The sequence below is a fragment of the Augochlora pura genome, chromosome 7 (assembly GCF_028453695.1).
Source record: "Augochlora pura isolate Apur16 chromosome 7, APUR_v2.2.1, whole genome shotgun sequence".
Taxonomy (NCBI): domain Eukaryota; kingdom Metazoa; phylum Arthropoda; class Insecta; order Hymenoptera; family Halictidae; genus Augochlora; species Augochlora pura.
In genome coordinates this window covers 31,945,357-31,966,295 of record NC_135778.1, presented here as the reverse complement: position 1 = coordinate 31,966,295, position 20,939 = coordinate 31,945,357, and the positions used below count along the sequence as shown (strand labels likewise).

At 32.5% G+C, this 20,939-nt stretch overlaps 1 protein-coding gene across 5 annotated transcripts in view; it reads right to left on the bottom strand.

The window, feature by feature from the left end:
- Positions 1-20,939, bottom strand: part of LOC144472246 (uncharacterized) — a 101,999-nt gene that overhangs the window by 49,516 nt on the left and 31,544 nt on the right. For all 5 annotated transcript variants that reach the window (XM_078185166.1, XM_078185169.1, XM_078185167.1 and 2 more), the window contains one exon: positions 15,861-15,920. In XM_078185166.1, coding sequence (XP_078041292.1) covers positions 15,861-15,920 — 60 coding nt within the window. The remainder of the gene's footprint in view (positions 1-15,860; positions 15,921-20,939) is intronic.

The following is a 20,939-nucleotide window of genomic DNA, read 5'->3' as shown; positions in this document are numbered from 1 at the left end:
AACACATGTTTGAATATGCAGTTTTATCTATAACATTTTGCTTACCCTATTTCATCTGTAACTATAATATATGCTATTACTGTAATGTATACATATACCGCCTATGTAGCCTTTCATATATCCTTCTTTGTCTCCGCTCTTCTGTCCATATACTTCTAGCTTCACGGTCTTTTGTCTATGCTCATGCAGATCATACTAAATTTTAGCAATGACGCAGTCGTTCAAGGAAAGTTCTCCCGTAGCCGGCGAACAAAACGTTCGGTTAACAAAGAGATGAAGCGTGGAGCTAGGCTGCGTTGACAGCCTGCGGTAACGCAGCGATACTGAAGGGGATACCCTATTCTTCACTGTATTACAGACTAAACGATTCCACTTGGAGATCGTGTGCATGCACACGTCGTTCCGATCTCTCGGCGACTCTTTTCATGGTGTTTCCGAGACCGCGCGGAAAACCTCAGAGCTCTCCGCTCACGGTGAACGTCTTCTCGCGCGGTATACCTTTAAAATCGGACTTTTTCAAGGATTTCCAGTGTGCCTCGCGGTACTTTACAACTGTATGGGATGCAGACACACATCCCCGGCCACCTTTGTCTCTCTTTTTTTTACACGTAGCCGTGAACTCGATGCTTTATTTCATCTTGAGAAGAACAGTCGTTCGTTTTATTCCGTCGACTTTTCATCTCTTTATTTCGTTACCGTGAATATTTATTTCAATCTTTTTTCGCAATGATATATTGCAATGATGGAAATGAATTAAAATAGCAATTAATTCGCTGGCGCTTCGTATATATGCGAAAGCGTTGATAAAAGTTACGGGAAGATTACGGTCAGGGCATTGTTAGATTAAGGGTTGGGTCGCCGTCAGGTAATTTAGTTTTCAAAATATAGCAGACTATTGGAAATAAATTAAAATATAAATTAATTCATTGTTGCTTTGTGCACATCTGTAGAATTGTTAATAATAGTTACAGGAGGGTGAACAGTACTTTTAAAGTAACCGCATGCAATTACTAGTGTTAACCCTTTGCGCTCGAAGCCATTTTACCTAAAATTCCAACATAGTTTTTATGATTTATAGTATTTTCATTTTATATGACTTATTGCACTTTATTCATATGAAATTGGGTCATGTGACTCGCAGAGCAGTTGCAGTTTTAATAGTTTCTTAAACACAGATAACAATGATAATATACAAATTACTTTGAGACATGATAAAACAATTTTTAGTGGTTCCTTAGAGTCCTTAGATTTGTTCAAATACAACGCTCAGTGTCTTTGTTCATTTTTATAAGGAACAATATTTCCTTGTCGAAACGCCCTTCTGTTTCTATGTCCGTTACTAATTTATGCGTGTAATAATATCACGCTAATTGCGAGTCTACACATCGTAGTACACTGTTCACATTATCATATTTTACGAGCCTTTTTAGTTCCACCTTTTTTGCTGTATTTTTATTGCCACTAAATGGAATAATTTGTTGCTTCTTACTCCGGTTAAACGTGTTTCGTTTATTCGCTCCGTAATTCCTATTTCATTTATTCATCGTTGCATTTATTTATAAGATCATTCATTCTCTTGCACCAAAGTCTACGACACGCCATGCGCTAAATTCTGTTGGATTCAGTAATAATTCAATTAAAACTCAATTATAATTCAATTGGAATTTAATTCAAGCAAGAATCGATTCGTGCGGAACTCGATTAAGGATCAATGAAATCAACATTCAATTAAGGATCAATGCAGGCAACATTCAATTAAGAATCGATGCAAGTAACATTCAATTAAGGATCGATGCAAGTAACATTCAATTAAGGATCGATGCAAGCAAAATTAATTTAATTAACGATCCTTAATCGTTTCAGGCAACATTCAATTAAGAGACGATTTAATGAAAATTGAAAACAAATTTAATTTATATCGAATGAAAATAAATTCCTTTATCGTTAATATACATATGCTTTCTTATCGTTTCTTTAAATAATAATTGTAATAATAATAATAATAATTCTAATAGAATTAGATTAAATTCGTTAGTAGAGGTCGTTTTTCTTTCACAGTGAAGCTCGTTTATAATGTTTATTATGATGTTAACTATGATTTCACTTCTGATTGAGGATCTGCAACTTGGAAAATGTATCTAAAAGAATTTTTTAACTAAAGATTGTTTAAACTGACTATAAAAAAATATTGCAAACACAACACAGTGACCGACATTTTTTAGGAAATCATACACTATCGCATTATTGGAAATTTAATATTATGTGGAATAAATGAATTATATGGGAACTGGCAAAGTTACTAACAAAACACGAATAAACATTTGTTTAAAATGTGATTCAAAGAGAAGCATTGAATTTAATCGGTGGAATATTAATAGATTAATACACTAGATGCCTCGTTATCCGAACATTTATTTTTATAATAACGTTGTATTGCTATCTAAACGTTCTATTATTTAATCATTGTATTATTTGGAACATCAATACCTAATAGAGAATTCGAACGATATTGTTCGATAATGGAATTGTTTCGTGTCGGTATATTACAAATATTGGTTTGGGGAATAAGTACAAAACTGTGCTAATCGCCTTTTTAAGTAATTTAATTTATTATTACTTTTGAGGCTGTAGCGACACACGGTTGGCGACCGTAATAACCATTCGAGCTGTCCGCTTGCAGATTCCAAGTGTTTGGCGAAAAAAATCATTCCTTCACAATTGCAAGGACAGAAATTACATTATTCTTTTATTTATTTATTAATTTCACGTAATAGAAAAAATAATAAATAATAAATAGTAAATAACGGATTAATTTATTGTTATAACTATTAACACAGATTTGTAGAGCAGAAACAGCTCTATCGAATAAATATTATACATTTTGTCAAACAGCAACAAATCGTTGTAAAATGAAAGAAAATATAAACACGTTACGAACTTATTCCCCAACCCAATACATATAAACGTTCGATCGTAATACGAAGTGATTCAAATATTAAAGAAAAAGATCGCAGGGATCAGATTATACGGCTTATAAGAATTAATTAGAATAATGCTCCGCCAATGTCACAGTCCGACCTCTCCGACGTGCTCGCGATTTTCGAGCAGGCGATGTTAAGCGATGATGCAGGTGACGCGCTCATTGTACACACGTGGAATAAAACAATCCTTCCATTCTAATTCTTCCCTTGATTCGATGACACATTACTTGCATGCAGCCTGTCTCCGCGCCGATAAAACCTTGATTACTTAACGGATAATTAAGTAATTTTATGGAAACGAACAATGAAGAATGTTGAAATGTCGAATGTCGTTATGATTGACATTTCAACATCATCTCATTACTATCAATTCCTCTTACTTTTATTATTAACTTTTACATTCTTCTTCTTCTTCGCTTCTTATTATTAACCCTTCCTTTAATTATCATTAATTCTTCTTGCTCTCGTTAATTTCTATTGTTCGTCTAATATTCTTATTACTATTAATTTCTGTTGTTTTTCTAATATTTTTGTTAATATTATTAATTCTTTTCATCCTTCACAATTTTCGTCCCTTCCTTAATGCTGTTATCTTTTTGCTGTTATTATATATATATATATATACTTCTTATATCATTAAATTTGTATCATTATTAATTTTAATCACCTTTCTAGAGCTCTTGTTGTCATTAATTCTTATTAATTTTCGTCGTCCTTTTAACGCACTTATTATTATTATTAATGCTCCTTGCTCTCATTAATTTTCATTGTGCGTCCAATATCCTTGTCGCTATGATTAACATTTCCAACATTTTTATAATTATTAATTTTGGCAATGTTTGCCAAATATCCTTTCGTTATTAAGAATGTTCTTATATAATGTTTCACGATGACAGCACGTTGGGATAAGAAGGGTTGATAAATTTGTAATTTTGGAAAGTGACTCGAGATACAAGTATATCTCGAAAAAATGTTCGCGGTCTAATAATAATTGTTTAAACAGTGCACAGGAATTAAGTAAATATTTTGCCTCGGGTACTCAAAGAAATCTTTCGAAGCCTATTTGATGTTCGGAATGATACGCGTATGGAAAAGGCCATCCGATTGCAAAACGTGTTAAATAGATCAAACACTGTCGAGATTGTTTTATAACGTCTCTCGCCAAGGTTTATCAACTTCGGTGCCACTATTTCGCCAAGGATTCACTTCGCTCAAAAGGGAGACGAGCCGCGTGCGTGCAAAACGCCTGCAACAATTCGCACGTTCCATGCGCCATTTATACTTTGATCACTTATCAAATACGTTTCCGGGCGCATAATTCTATTATTAAATCTTATCATCTTGTACGGTAGTGGCTACAGAACATTATTATGCGAGCCAGAACAGAACAACTATTACTATAGAATCGTAGAACGTGTTCGAAGCTCTTCATCAAATTCGACTCGCTCGATCCTTTCACTTTGGCAGCTGTTTAAACATGTTTCCGTGCAAATAATGCAGCACGAAGTTGGATCATTTTATTCGCGAGAGTTCGTAAAATATTATTGTGCGTGTTAGTACTGTGTAATTATTACTATCAAAGTGCAACACGTGTTCGAAGTCGACAATTTGTAGTCTTCGTCAATTCGATTCTCTCGTTGTTTGTGATTGTTTAAATGCGTTCCTACACAAACAATATAATGTTAATCTGTATTATTTTATTCGCGAGAGTTCACAGAATATTAATATCTACGTCAAAACTGTTTAACTGTAACAGTTCAATCTGAAAATGTGTTTAAAATCGCGCGAATTTGTATTTTTCGTTCAAAATAAATCTGACTATGTTTTTTTTTCAACATTGTTTAAACGTGTATTCTTGAACATAACGCAACAGCGTATGTCATCATTTTGTTCGCGTCAATTCACAAAATTCACCTATGTCAATTAAAACTACTTAATTATCACTATAGAACTGCAAGACATGTTTAAATTACATGTTTTCTATCGAATCTAATTTTCTAGTCTTTCTACTTTCACAATTGTTTAGACACACATGCGCGTAGCAGAATACTTGCAATTGATAATGTTTACAATTCCATCGAGAAAGACTTTCTCTGCGTTATTACTCTATTCATCGTGGACTTTTTCTTCTATTGATATCACCGTTCTTTAAACAAACAACACAAACAATCGCTTCGTTTATTTTTGTCATATATCTTTTGCTGCATGAAAGGCAAGAAGATTAATTCTCTAATCCTGGCTTTAGATTCTACATTTTCCCCAGTATGATTCAAGTGCGCTCTATCAATCGTATCTCGCTTAAGACTTTTCGGTATTACTAATTGAGGAGTTCCAAATCCTAAGCATTCCATCACAATTATGTCATCCTCATAATTCCCGGAAGGTTTACATGTAATCTGTAACTTCCTACTTATCCGAAGGCCAATCTTCTACAACGCATTGAATTAAATTACGCGATTCATCGTTCATTTAGATATAGTCTCTTCGATAATTAGCAATAAAAAAATCATAACTTAGTTATAATTATAGTCTCTAGGTGACAAGAAGGCATCCTTACGTTTTAATTCCCCCTCTTACTACCTGCGACAGTGGAGAGGGAATGCAAACGCAAAGGTATTTTCTCGTCGTGTGATGATTATAATAAAATCAGTCAAAATGACTCATTCTAATCTTCTGTTTCACAACAATTGAAATTATAAAAATCTTGCGAAACTTCCCGATACATAAATTCAATTTTGATACTGTTACGAAAAGAATGCAAATTAATTAGAGAGTTCGGTAGTTCTAACGTTAATTATTATCACATGTTATTTACTTAATGAAACTTAAATGTTTATAGTTGTAGGCAATGTGTGTTTATTACCTACATTGTTTTCTAATTCGCATAACAACAATTGCTTGTAACTTATCGAATACACGATTTCTTCGTCCGCTTTACCGTAATCGTATTTTATAATGAACTTCTCTGTAAATAATTCAACGTTGAAGTATATCATTCTATTGGTGAAAATCTACAGAATACGACCGCATAAGCTAGAATCTCGTAACCGTTACGATCGAGGCGCAAAATGTGTTCAAAATCGAAAATTCGTGGTCTCCGTCGAAACCGGTTTTCCGTTTTTCATCACCTCCATAATTATTTAAACACGTTTCTGTACGCGCAACGTAATACTAAGCTACGTCATCTGATTCGAGAGAATCCATAGAATGTTACTATGTTAGTTAGAGCTTCCTAACGATCCTAACTGCTACGCATAAATCGCGAAATGCATTCGATGCGGTAAATCCGCGTTTTTCCTACAAACACGATTTCCTCATCCTTCACACTTAAACAATTATTTACACATTTTTTCGTGAAGATGGTACAACTATAAATTCCACGGTCCTACACGAGAGAAATGTTAATATAATATTGTACACGTTAGAACGATCGAAGTATTGGTATTAATTTGGAGTACGTGTTCAAAGTTGAACATTTCTGTCGTTTGTCGATTCGAGCTTCCTCGTCTTTTCCACTTTCGTAATTGTTCAAACATGTCTCTCCGTACAAAATGCAATGTTAAATTACATCATCCTGTCCTGGAAAGACTACAAAATATTAGTATGCAAAGTAGAACTGTCTAACTGTTGCGGTTAAATGACGAAACCCATTACAATCCATATTTTTCCTCCAAACCTCGGTTTACTCGTCCTTCCAGTTTTAACAATTGTTTAAACGTGTTCACGTATTCACAGTGGAACATAAAACTACATTATCATATTCAAAACAGACCAGGGAATACTGCTTTGCACGTGAGAGCACTCAAACTATTGTCACGAGAGAGAATCCAAACTATTGTCACAAGAGAGAATCGAAACAATACGTGTTAACATCGGTTGGAATTTCTCGCTTTCGTAATTATTTAAACAACTCTCTGTGCATATAGCGTATAGGTAAACCTACGAAATTTAGTACAAGAGAATCCACAGAATGTTACTATGCAAGTTAGAACTGCTTAACTATTATGCATAAATCACGAAACGCATTCTAAGCTGTTCTCGGTCTAACAATGATTTAAATATGTTTATGTATTCATGGTATAACAATAAATTGCATGACCTTTTCGAGATAAGTCTACTGCATAGTACTGTGCACGATAAAAATGCCAAACTATTGCTATTAGGTTACGACGGTGTAATTCAAAGTAGGAAATCTTTGTTTTTCCTTTATCGGCAACTGTAGTTGCGTAGTTACGTGTCCACGTAGTTGTAAATATGTATAGTTTGGAAGCTATATGTATATTAATGTAGTTGTATGCATGTTTACATTTAACTATGTAAATACATAATTACTTGACCACACACACATAACTACTCAAATAATTATGCGAACACAGTACAACTGCTGAAATAACTGTGTGAACACATAACTGTATAATTACTCAACTAACTATATCAACAGATAACTGTACGGCTATTCAAATGACTGTGTGAACACATAACTGTATAACTATTCAACTAGCTATGCCAAGAGATAACTGTATAGCTATTCAAATAATTATGTGCTTATGTAACTATAACTGTATGAATACAAACATAACTACGTAAGTTATAACAGTTATATAGTTATAAATAACTGTAACATTATTATATATAATTACATATAACTATAACAGTATCATTACATATAATTATATATGTATAACTATAACAATATCATCACGTATAGTTACATATAACTATTGATATCATTATATATAGTTGTTTATATTTGTATACATCTAGCTATACAGTTATGCATCCATATATTTGTATCTTTAACGTATATCGTAGTATCTATAGTTATATGGTTATATAGTCAGACTGTTATGTATTCATATAACTATAACGATATCATTACACATATTTATATACAGTTACACAGTTACGTATTCATATAGGTGTACTTATATATAGAAATGTAGTTTGTATTAACACATTTACAATTGCACAGCTGCGCAGTTGCATTTCTGTAAAGTTGCACAGTTATATAATTGCACACTCGTGCAGATATACAGGGAGTTCCAGAAATTGTAGTTCAACCGGGGAGGAGGTGATTCTACATCAAAAAAGAAGAAAATATTTTGGTATAACATTTTTTCATCCGGTGCTCCGTTTTCGTGATAATCGACTTCATAGTTCGTTCAACTTGTAAACGATTTAATATAATTTGCTTGTCGTGTATTTAACGGCTCTGCTTGTCTTTGTCCCCTGTACAGTGTTTACAAACATGTACCGAGATCTCCTAACCTCACGCCTCTAGATTTTTATTTATGGGGTCATATCAAAGAACAAGTTTATAACATGAACGATATTTCAAATGTTACACATTTGAAACATAAGATTACCGAGACATTCGAAAAATGAAAAAGCGATAACAACTTACAATCTGTCCAGATGTCATTAATTCATCGAGCAAACTTATGTATGCAGAGAGGAAGACATTTTCAACAATTATTATAGCATTGTATTGGTAAGTAGTAAAAAAGAATTAAAAAATGAATAATCAGTAGACACACTTTGTGTTGTTTCAACCAAATAATTATCATTCTTTGTAAACATTGTCCCGGACAGAGACAAGCAAAGCAGTTAAATACACGACAAGCAAATTATATTAAATCGTTTACAAGTTGAACGAACTATGAAGTCGATTATCACGAAAACGGAGCAACGGATGAAAAAATGTTATACCAAAATATTTTCTTCCTTTTTGATGTAGAATCACCCTCTCCCCGGTTGTACTACGATTTCCGGGACACCTTGTATAGTTGTAAATATAGCCGTATGATAGTATGGTTAAATAGTTGTATAACTATATAGCTGCATATTTGCAAAGTCTGGGAAAAGTAGATGTTTGAAATAGCAAATAAACCATAAATATTTTTATCTTCTAATCTGACAGAGAATTTGGCAAATATACTTTTTTGAAACAATAGTCACATATGCATATTACATAGTTAAACATATTTGAATTGTTATTTTCAGATACAAGTACTGTATGAAAAAATTTTCCGAATTTTGAATCACACGAGAAGTCAAAAATATATATATATATATATTCACTATCTTTAAAAAATCTATTTTTCCCCAGCCCTGCTTATTATCGTACAGTCGTTTGTTCTTGGATTACCACGAAATCAACTGGCAGCCACGAGAAAAACAACCGGATTTAGTTTGATCTCCCTGGAATCTACCAAGTACGGCCACTCAATGCCGTACATATATAGAAAAAGAGATGAAGAAAAATTGTGCTTTCGAAAGAAATTAGATAGCGATACAACACAGCACTTTCGTACTACAACCGTAGAGTGGAGAATCGAGTCCAGTGCGATGCGCAAATAGGAGCACGACCTCCACGGTATTCCTTCGGCAAACAAACGGGGTCTCGATATGCCATGAATCTGGATTAGCTCTCCTCGCGTAGATCAAATCAAATCCAATCAAATCAAATATTTGGCGCAGACGTTTGGCTGTGCGCGAGCCTCCGCGCGACAGATAGCTTATCGTTTGGAGGCTGACGATATTTAAATCAATTCCTATCGCGATAATGGCCGCGATAACGAGCAAATCTCGTCCGATGATTCGGCTGTCGCGAGTTTCCGAACGCGCGGACACCGACAAAATGGTGGCTTGGGCTTTCCGCGCATTTCCATCACGTTATTGTAACAGAATTCAAAGTTATTGAAAAATAGTTTTTTTAATATTGCGTATTTATACGCGTTCTACATTTTGTTATAGTACTTAAGTATTTAAATGAGATATTTAAGTACTTTGTTTGTATCGAAAGTTTGTATTTTAAATGTTGATTATATATCATATATTTTTTTTAATGTTATGTATTTATACGGATCGTATAGTTTACTATAATATTTAATTACCTTGATAAAATATATAAGTACTTTATTTGTATTGAACATTTATGTTTTAAATGTTGACTGCATATTTTGTGTTGCATTATTGTAGGTTAAGTTCTATATTGAAGATATAATATTGTTTACATTTTTGTAGATTATTGTAGAAATACATTTTATTGTATTATATATTTTAATACTCTATTTTTGCTTATGATGTGTTACGTTGTTCATATAATATTTGTTATGTTATAATATGTAAGATTGTGTTCATATACAATATGTTACATACAATTGGACGCTATACAGTTAATATAATTTTGTTATAGAAGTGTATGCTATAATGAATTACGATAATATAATAACAACTACAATATACAATATGGAATTATTAGAAAAAACAAATATGTACAATATCGAAAAATGTAATTTGTATCAAAATTTTCTGCTTCAATTGTAATTATCATTTAAAAGAACTGATTGGTAGATTACAATTAAAATCACAATGAATTGAAATCCTCAGCAACGTTATCTCACGATCTTAACAAACAACGCACATTATTATTAGAACATTGAAAAAGATCGTTACATTTTCCACACACCGTATGCATTTCGTTTGTTCGAGAAGGTCTAAATAAAATTGGTTTGAACTGAATGATAAGGAAACATAGTTTATCTATCTCTCGAGACAAGATACATATTTTTACATTTTCAAATGGGGAAGTACACATAAACTATCTAAACAAAGCGTATTCAGTTTGTTTAGAAACGTCTGCCACTGTTCTATTAAACACACAAAGTATTAGGCACCTAATTCCTTCTCTGTTTGTATTCGGCATTTGTTTCCACCGAACTCCGATATTCGACTTCAACAGAAAATTTCGTTAATTCGTTTCAACCGAGACACCTTGTACGCTCTGCGTGCAGATGCCTGGTATTTTCCGTTTGAGGCTAGACAGTGGAATAAATCAGCATGACGACAAGAAAATCTAACAGTCGTTGCTGAAACGGTTTTTCTTTGCTATCTGGATCGAGCGCTACGTTTCTCGATAAAGCTCTTTGTTAGGTGGACTTTCTGTAACAGAAAATGATAAAACTGTTCAATTATTTACCACTGAGTCACGACGCCTATTCCGGCTGTCCATCAAATATGGCGTAACGTTACATGTGGATCGTGATTCCATCAAGGATCTATTCTATTAGGCGTATCCGTGAGTAATCCACGATTATTTTATCGCATCCAATATTTTCCGGGCAATTAAGATTCAAGATCCTGATTTAATCGGTTTAGAGTCGTTGTTCTCCTTCGTCCTGCGTTTGTTTCATTGTTTCACGATAATTGTATCATCCGTGTTCTTGTTACTATGGCTTTTCACAGAAAATTATCTTATGCGAGACGCTAGTTACAACGACACTAGTTACAACTGTTTCAAACCGTTCAACACTGGTTACAACGGTTCACAACTGCCCAGATCCAGTTACAAATGTTTATAATTGTTCGCAACTAGGTGCAAGTGTTCGGCATTAGCTACAAGTGTCCAGAACAGTTCAAAACTAGTCACAATAGTTCACAATTGCTTAAAGCCAGTTACAACTGTTTACAACTGTTCGAAAGTAGTTACGAAACTCGCTTAAAACTTGTTACAACTGTTCAAAACTGTTTAGAACTAGTTACAGTGCTGTATAACTGTTTAGAACCAGTTTCAATTGTTTACAACTGCTCGAAACTAGTTATAAATGTTCACAATATCTGATGACTTGTTTTCATTTACTTTAAACGTGTTCATAACTTTACACAATTGTTGACAACGACTTACAACTGTTCAGATGTCGTTTGTTCACAATTGTTCAAAATAGCTGATGAATAGTTTTCAAGTTCTCATGGCTATTAAAAATTAATTGAAAAATGTTCATAACTGTAAATAACAGATTAAAAATATATACATCTACTTTATATATCTTCAGAATAATTTGCAACTATTTTATAAATGTTTAGACATCATGTTACAAATGTTCAGTCTGTATTTGTTTCAGAAACGTTTACACTAATCTGCGACAATTTTACAAATATGCGAATATTTATATCCGGTTGCAACAGTTTACAATTCCTTTCAAACGTTTATTACAACTGTTCAAAACCATACGAAATTGTTCACAGCTGTTCAGAATGAATCGCAGTCAGTTGTAATAATTTACAACTACGTGCGACTAGTCACATCTTTTTTTCATCTTATCAAAACTGTTTTTTAAACTGTCCATAACCGTTACACAACTGATACTGCAATTTATCCATTGTTTTAGCTAGATTTGTTTTATCGAATTTAAAAAAAAAGTTCACTATTATCTTTAGCGTTTTCAATATAAATAAATCTGATCGTAAAGAGTAGAAGGAAAGGAGTAAAAAGATCGAGACAATAGAATCATTGACGTAGTTGTTTTATCTAAACGACGGTCCCTGCTGTATCACACTAATCATTAAATTGGAAAGGCAATGTACCGCGATCATTATCGAATTAATAAAATCAAACTTAAACACCACGTTTCCATCGATTAAAGAAACTCATCAGCTCTTATCATAGTTCCAAATCGGATCTTTTAATTGGTTATTTCAATTTGCCGCAATTCATGATGAACCAAAATTTCGTAACATATTGTGTAAAAATTATTTTTCTATTGCTGTTCTTTTGGATAGGGGGATTTATTCTTGCCCTATACTTTATGCAGATTTCATAGTGGAACGTAAAATTGTATTTAATACAATTTATTTTGTTTCATATAATATATGATTGTATTTAATGAAGCACATGATTTAATACAACCTAGAAAACTTTCAATATAATATAAAATTATATTGAATATAAAAGTTTTGATTATAATTTAAAATTGTATTGAATATAACAATAATTACTATAATTTTAATATGAAAAAACGTAGTACAACGTACAATGACAATATAATGTTACATTTGATGAAAAAATATTTAGTAAAGATTCTTAGAAAACGTATAAAAAATATAGATTGTACAGGTTAATTAAAAAATACTAGTTCAAACAATGTTTGATCGAGTGGTCCCGAGGCAAATGTTAAAAATCATTGTTTATAAAATCCGCGGTATGGATAACGATTTCTAGAGAGTTCTGCGTTTCAGAAAAATATTTTCGTCAGTATAAAAAAAAGTGTGGAAAGGCCCATTATCAATCTGTCAAAGTGGACTAATCCCTCCGAAAATGGCGGCGCAGTCAAGTGCGAGGGGGTAAACGAACACAAAGCGCGATCGCAATATCTTCCGCCCCGCGAATTATCGATATTAATTAAATGATGGGTGAACGTGCGGCAGTGAGAGGTGCGAGGGGAGGGTCGCAGAACAAGATAAACCGTCGGCGTTTCTTTTATCGGCGGACCTTTTATTCTACCGTAAATTATATCAACATTTAAAGTCCATAATCCAATGCGAAATCAGAGTACGAAGATGGATAAGCTGTTCCATAGATAAGCATTGAAGAAAAAAAAAAAACTTCCTTTCACGACGGCCAGGTGATGGATTAGAGAGGACGAACGTTGATTTTTAATCGGATCATATTATGGCCGTCTGATAGCTTCCGCGAGCATTATTGGCAAATATTAGTATTATTTCAACCTGTACTTTGTATTTGAAACATTTAAAAATCACGCGTTAAACAAATTAACGTGTTACTAGTTTTATAATCTATTTCGCTTTTTGTTTAATTTCTTGGACAATGTCAACACAAATCTATTCGTTGTTGAAATTATATACTTTGTACGTGCTTGTTTATTAAATTTATCGATTATTCTTATTAAATATTGTATATGTTATACTACGAAGGTATATTTAATTACATATATTTAGTATAGAAAACATTGAGTTCTAGATATCTTTTTGTACAAAATGTCAAGGTTATGTATATGTATGTAATTATGATGAATATAGTATAAAAGTACGTCATAATATGTATAAAATTATTTTTATACACGTATGATATTATAATAATTATTAGATGACTTAATATACTGTAATATGTGTAATAAGTGTAACACATTTCAATATAATATTTTATATTACTACAGATAAAACAAATTAGCGTAAACAATATTCATACAGATGAGTCTACTATTAACCAATTTGGCAAAAAATCAGTTTAAATAATGTTATTATTAATCAATTAACCATTAACAAATTTTCTAAATATATATGTTATTATATTTCTCTGATTACGTACATGCAATGTTATAGCATTGTATTCTTTTCATTTTTATATGTAGCATTATAGTATTATATCATTTTATTATTCACATACATCATTATAGTATTATATTCTTTCATTTTCAATATTTATCTAACATTATAATTTATCTCTTTATATTTTTATATTTCATAATATATTATTTCATAATTTACTTATTTCATTATTCCTTTAAAATAATTTATTTTGAAGGAAGGTACCAATACTTCGTCGATCAACTAAATACGACGCTCATCGTTTCCCATGTGATATATTTATTTGTACATTCAGCATTATTGTATCGTATATACAATAAACGAATCCCCAGCGAATTAATACGAAAAGCATAAAACTAAATTAAAGTGCACAGGGAGGACGACAAGTATTTTTCGAACAGTGACAGAAAATAATTCAAGGCAGTCAGCTTTTCCTCAAATCGAGCGTGCAGTAAGAATTGTTTCCTCCTTCTTTTTTCTCATCTTATACTTCGAGCAAGCACAAAGAACAGTTGTTCTAGATTATTTCAAGGTCATCGAAAGTGAGTCTGGATAAAAAAATGTTTGATCGATCGTCCGATTGACTGATTGGTTTTTCGGCCTCGAGTGCACTATATAACAACGGGCAGTCATTGGCCGAAAAAGTGTTTCTCGTCAACAGAAAGGTCAAACGTGTTTCAAATGATACGACGACGGCACGCTGCGCCGTATCAACAGATTAAAGTGATGCATCTATGTTTGATACCGATAACGCGGCGATCGTCGGTACATATTCGAAATTGTTCTCTTCCCTTTTTCAATTAAATATTAGTCTTTGGGTCAGATAAAATCGTTCAGAATGGGGAATGTATGTTGAGCGTTAAAGGAGCGAGTTTTAATCGAACGTTATTTAAAAACTGGAGGAGAAATCTGTCAAAAGAATACAAAGGATGTCCTAAAGGCGTCTGACAATCCAGAAATGGGGGATATCTGAGATCATGTTAAACAATTTACTCTTTTACAAAAAAATTTTCATTTGCATTTTTAACGAGTATTTTGACGAGTACCGTTCTGACGCGATCGTTGGCTTGGTCGTTTCGCTCGTTGGTGATAATTAAACAAAAACTTAGCAAAACGCCATACGTGTATATTTCTATATTAGAAATAATAGAAAATGTTAGTAAAAATATAAATGTTACTTTGTCGCTAATTATACGTACTATTTTATAGATAAAACATTGTTGACTTAGACTAGAAAGGGTACAGAAATTGTGGTAAATTATTTGTAATCGTATATTGACTCGTTTAGTTGTTCAAAATTCGCGAATATGTATGTATTTATTAAATTGTATTATAAAATGTTGTTTTCTATTAACAAATGAACTGACTAAGCTGGATATTTTTAAATATAATTCTCGAAACTTTGGCAAGATATAATTTATATTTAACTGTTCAGTTGTTAAAAATTCTTAGATCATTATACAAACATAGTAACAGTCCTATAACTAAATATTGGACCGTTCATTTATCAAATGTTGCTAAAACAACGAATGTTTAACGAGCGGGTGTTTCTCACTTTAAAAATGTATTCTTCTTAGGATTAAAAGGGTTACTTATCATCAAATATCAACAAAAACTCTTGAAACGGGCACATTCGCTATAAATAGACCAAATAATTTCAATAATCGAAACTTTGGGAAAGGAAATCAAATATGAGATAAATCAAATTGGAACAAATAATATAAAATTTGGGGAACACTCGTTATAAATCGATATTCAATCGTTTTCTCTTACCGGTGTCGTTTTCGTGCCCTCGAATTCCATCCCCCACATCCTCGGAGGCGGTGGAAAGGGCTGCAATCAAAATAGAAAAAAGATTATTTCAATGTTATAGATTTGTTATCCAATTTTTTATGGAATTCAATTTTTACGTTTCGTTTCGAACAGTTTGAGATGAGAATTTTTGCTAAGTGTACCAACAGTTAAATTGAAAAATATAAGAACAATTCCTTCGAGATTATTTCATATTAACAGAGGCCAATAAAATATTCAAAGTGATAAAGTTATTTAAATTAGAATGTATATTATAATCATCTATTTCTCACAATTTCTCCCAATATATGCTATTATATATCGGAATATATCTACTATGTATACGTCTATATAAAAAATATATTTATGTAATGGAAACAATATATATATATATATTTATCTTGTATATATACATATTTTATTACATAATTATTATGTTTCTTAACACAGAAACCTCGAAAACCCATCTTTTCATATATTATAATAAAATATATATTTTTTATCATACAAAGAAATGATAATACAAATTTCTAAACACAAATGCAATATATATTTTTTATTTCTATTAAAAATCAGTATTATTATATTATATTTGTTTGTATAGTTAAAAATATATTTTATTATAATATACCAACAGTTGAAAAGAAATTAAAATCAGTGTACTGCTATGAAATTATACAGGAAAGAAAGATTTTGTTTCCATTCACTAATGCAACGTGTGCTGTCATAAAGGATAATAATTTGAATCACTTTTTTAAACAAATCTTGCAAAATTGGAAAAGTATCGATGCAGGGCACGATATAATTATTTCCAAGGCAAGGTAGACCTTGTTCCCGGTATTTTCGCATCTTTTCGAAATTATAATAGTGCCGTGACGGAGGATTGGACCATATACGCCGACCTTACAGTTCCAATTTAATGTAACCTTGCGGCGATCGTGATCGGCGGCCTCTCAACGTTCCCGGAGTGACAGTCTCCGCAGATTTCAACTCCAACGCGCGGATCGCGTTCGCGAGTTCTGGTGTTGCGCAACATGCGCGACCAAACAAACGAATAAAATCATAAGACTAACCCTAAAAAATATCGTGGTTTTCTGTCCCATATCATATCAGTATTATTTGAAAAGGTATAGTAACAATTAACTAACAGGTCAATGGTTCTAATAACTGCACAAATAATTTCTAACGAAAATATGACAATATAAAGATATACAATTAAATCATCAGTTCAAAAAATTGATTACTATATAAACGACTTAATAGTGAAATTCTTTTTTATAGTAATTTATCAGTTTTGTTACTAATCAACTTATTGGTATTAATATCAACATTATACGAATATTCTGCATTCCTTGATTTTATAATAATAATAAAAAATAAATAAATTAATATTTAGCGTAAATGATGTTAATTATTATTTCTAGTGAAATCTTATTAGTATATTGTAGCGGCACACGGCCGGCGACCGTAATAACTATTCGAGCTGTCCGCTTGCAGATGCCAAGGATTTGGCGAAAAAACCTTCCTTGACGTTTGCAAGTACGAAAATTACTTAATTCCTTTATTTCTTTATTTCTTTATTACTTGTACGTGCACAGCAGACCTAGCTGAGGAAATGCCGCCGGCCGCGTACCGCTGCCTGGCCGAACGGTCAGCTCGGTACGAGGATGACGCGAGCGATATCCTTCGCCCCCGCCAAAAAAACCGAACGGAGGGGTAAGGAACGCTACCCCCGATTTGACTCCCGAAAAGGCCACGCCTTGTTTGGAACCTATTATAAATAGCGAGAGCCAGAGACATGGCGACTAATATATATATTTGCAGTTCATCGAACCCACGCGATCTCTCTTGTAAAATAAAGCCAGATTGAGTTTTGCCTAACACACTGTGTCCTTTCCTTTGTAACCTTATCAACACGTTACAATATTATTAGTATTATTAGTATTGCTATAAGCAGCATTGAAAATTGTGTGTTTAATTACAGATAAATATTTCTGCTGCATTAGCATTACATTTAAATAATAAATTAATGTAGAATCATAGCGCATAGCGTGTGTTAAGTAAGTCATAACAATTACATTGTAGTAATCACTATGAAATTTTATGTAATTTCATATATCTAACAAAAATATACAGATTTTAATTCGTTCATTTTAATACATTATAATATGACAGAAATCATCAGTATAGACAGAATTAACGTAGTGAATATAGTAATGATTTAATTGAATAAAAGGGTTACATATATAGTAATATTTTCTCTCATAAACGATTCAGCAGTATTTATTTATTCTTTTGAGATCAAGATAATATTTTTATAATGTATATTGTATAGCAATATAAATGAATTATATTGTACAAATCTATTTACACTAGGCAGTATTATTCAACAAAATGTAATGAAATGATTTAATTATAGGTTAATCCGATATAAAATATTAATATCAATAGTATCTCCGTTAACAATAGAGTACTCGAGACGCGCCTAATACACATTTCGTGCTCGTAGAACGGACGATAATTGAACGATAAATGTGTACCCATGGTAAACATACAACTAGCCAGGAGTCGGTTGTAAAACCGGTTTTAAATCGGCGACGTAAACCACTGATTCCAAATTTCGCTTCTGCACGTGTAGCTGGCGAACGGTACCGACGAACCCAGCAAATGAACCTGTTACAATTGTAATCCGAGCATCGAATATTCTCCGATACATTATGATGACACTGATGATTAGGCCGCGGATCTTTGCGCAAGATAAAAATATCCCGCATCGATCGCAAGAAATAGAAATTAAATAAAAATAAATTGCTTCTGCTAATAATTCTGTTACCTCGAAGACACGTGTAACGAAATCGTCAAATTTGTTTTTATATCTTCGCAGTATTATGTCTCAATTATTCACTTTTGTCGTAAATGCATAAAATCCGCGGTCTATCGATCAAGAATAATTGCAGTGCTTCGCCGTTTTCCACGTATTTCTGTCGGTATTACAGCACTTCTACTCTCGATAGCGTTTTCAGTCATATTCACTTTATTACGTGCTCCCGATGAGCTGCTTTAGGTGGCATTGCGATGAAAATTGTATATGTTGTTAGGATGAAACGATTTTGTTAATTGGTAGCTTCATCGAAATTGTTTCGCAGATGAGTTATTTCACGGTTAGACCTGCGTTTTTTGAATATTTTGTTAAAAAGCTTTACAATTCTGAGTTAAAAGTCTACCTGTTTGAGATTTTTTAACAAGCGATTGACCAAATATAAATTCACAAACATTTTTTTTACATTTTTTTTACATTTTTGCTGTTCATATACAAAAATTTGCAAATTAGAAGATAATTTTTTCAATGAAATGCGACAATTTCTTTTGTAAAATACTTTCAACTGCGTTTTATGCAAGGCTTAATAGAAAAGTATCTCTTTGAGAATTTTTAATAATCAATTGGTTAAATGTTGGAACACTATAAATTTATTATGTCCTGAAGTATGTGTAAATAAATTAGCAGCTCGAACAATTTACTTTTCAATAAGATGACAACAACCTCATTAAAACCCCGCTACATATATCGTATCAGTTTGGAAGTTTTTAACAATTGAATGTTAAAGTATCAACTTAAAAAGATTTGCGAATTTTTCGCAACGCTATGAGGTAACCAGCGAAATTGAATTTTCAATGAGATATAACAATTTTAGAAAATCGTTTCTTTCAACTTTATTTGACGCGTGGTTTGATAAAATCGTATACTTTTCGAAATTATTAGCAACCTTGTGGCGAGATAAATATCTGTACAACTTTCACTACATATCTACATTGCTTTGATGCATATACGTGAACAAACGTTGTAGCTCAACAAAAACGTATTCTGCTCTAATGTTCGAGATATCGGTTCGTCCTCCGATTGCGCGAAAGGTAATTGTAATGGGGTTCTCGCAACTTCTGATTAGCGAAATACATGTCATCATAGCGTTCCATAGACCGGAAGTCATAGGTACAGTCGATAGTTCGTTCCGGTATGTATCGTGCCGTTTCATGTACTTTGCAAAAATCGTAGAAATCGCCTGAAACGTCGATGATGAAACGGAACGCCGATTCGATTAAAGACGAACGTAATTCCAGAATTGTAAACAACTAAATGGTGTACCTTAAATGCTTCGAAATATTACTACACTCTTTAAATATATGAAAAACTGTTAGCAAAGTGAGATTGTATTTAACGAAATTTGAAATAATGCAACGAAATATAATATATATATATTGTATACAATAAAATATATATAGTAAAATGAGAATGCAATAAAATGTAAAATAAAATAGTAATGCAATAATGTCTAACATCAAATTGAAATTAATGACAGTGAAATATCGTAGATATTTATATAAAAATTCGAAAAGTGTGTAAAATCAATCGAATAATTTCAAAATCTTACGAACACGAGTATTTCAATATTAGTATACACGTGTAATAAATATACGCTTGCCATGGAAATAATACACGTTTACTCGTGTAATTAAAATACACGAATTTTTAATTCGTTAATAAGTGGAACGTGTAACCAGAATTATTATATAATATACGTATTTGACCGCTAACTTAATATAAAAATTTAATGATTATTCACAAATATATAACGCACTACAATAATACGTGCAACAACAAGTAAGTGAAAACTTCTAAAAAAGGAAACGATTTAAAAAAAAACAGCAAAAGATTCTGAAAAAAAACAATTGCTGCCACCGTGCCGTTTCCCAAAGATTTTATCCGGTGTCTATCGAGAATGCAGGTAGACTGCGTCGATTATCGCCAGACGGAGGTTGAAGTAAGAACCTAAGATCTCACGATCGAGATTGTTATACGGCGCGAGATCGAAAAAGGAAGTAATTCAACTGTGGCGGTGGAAAAAGTATACCAGGTGCACAGACGGAACACCATTACTACGACGTAGTGCCAAAGATGGTTTTAAAAAAATTCGGTCAAGGAACTACTGGTCTGAATATCAGCTTCGAGTCAAGAGAGACAGAGAGAGAGAGAGAGAGAGAGAGAGAGAGAGAGAGAGAGAGAGA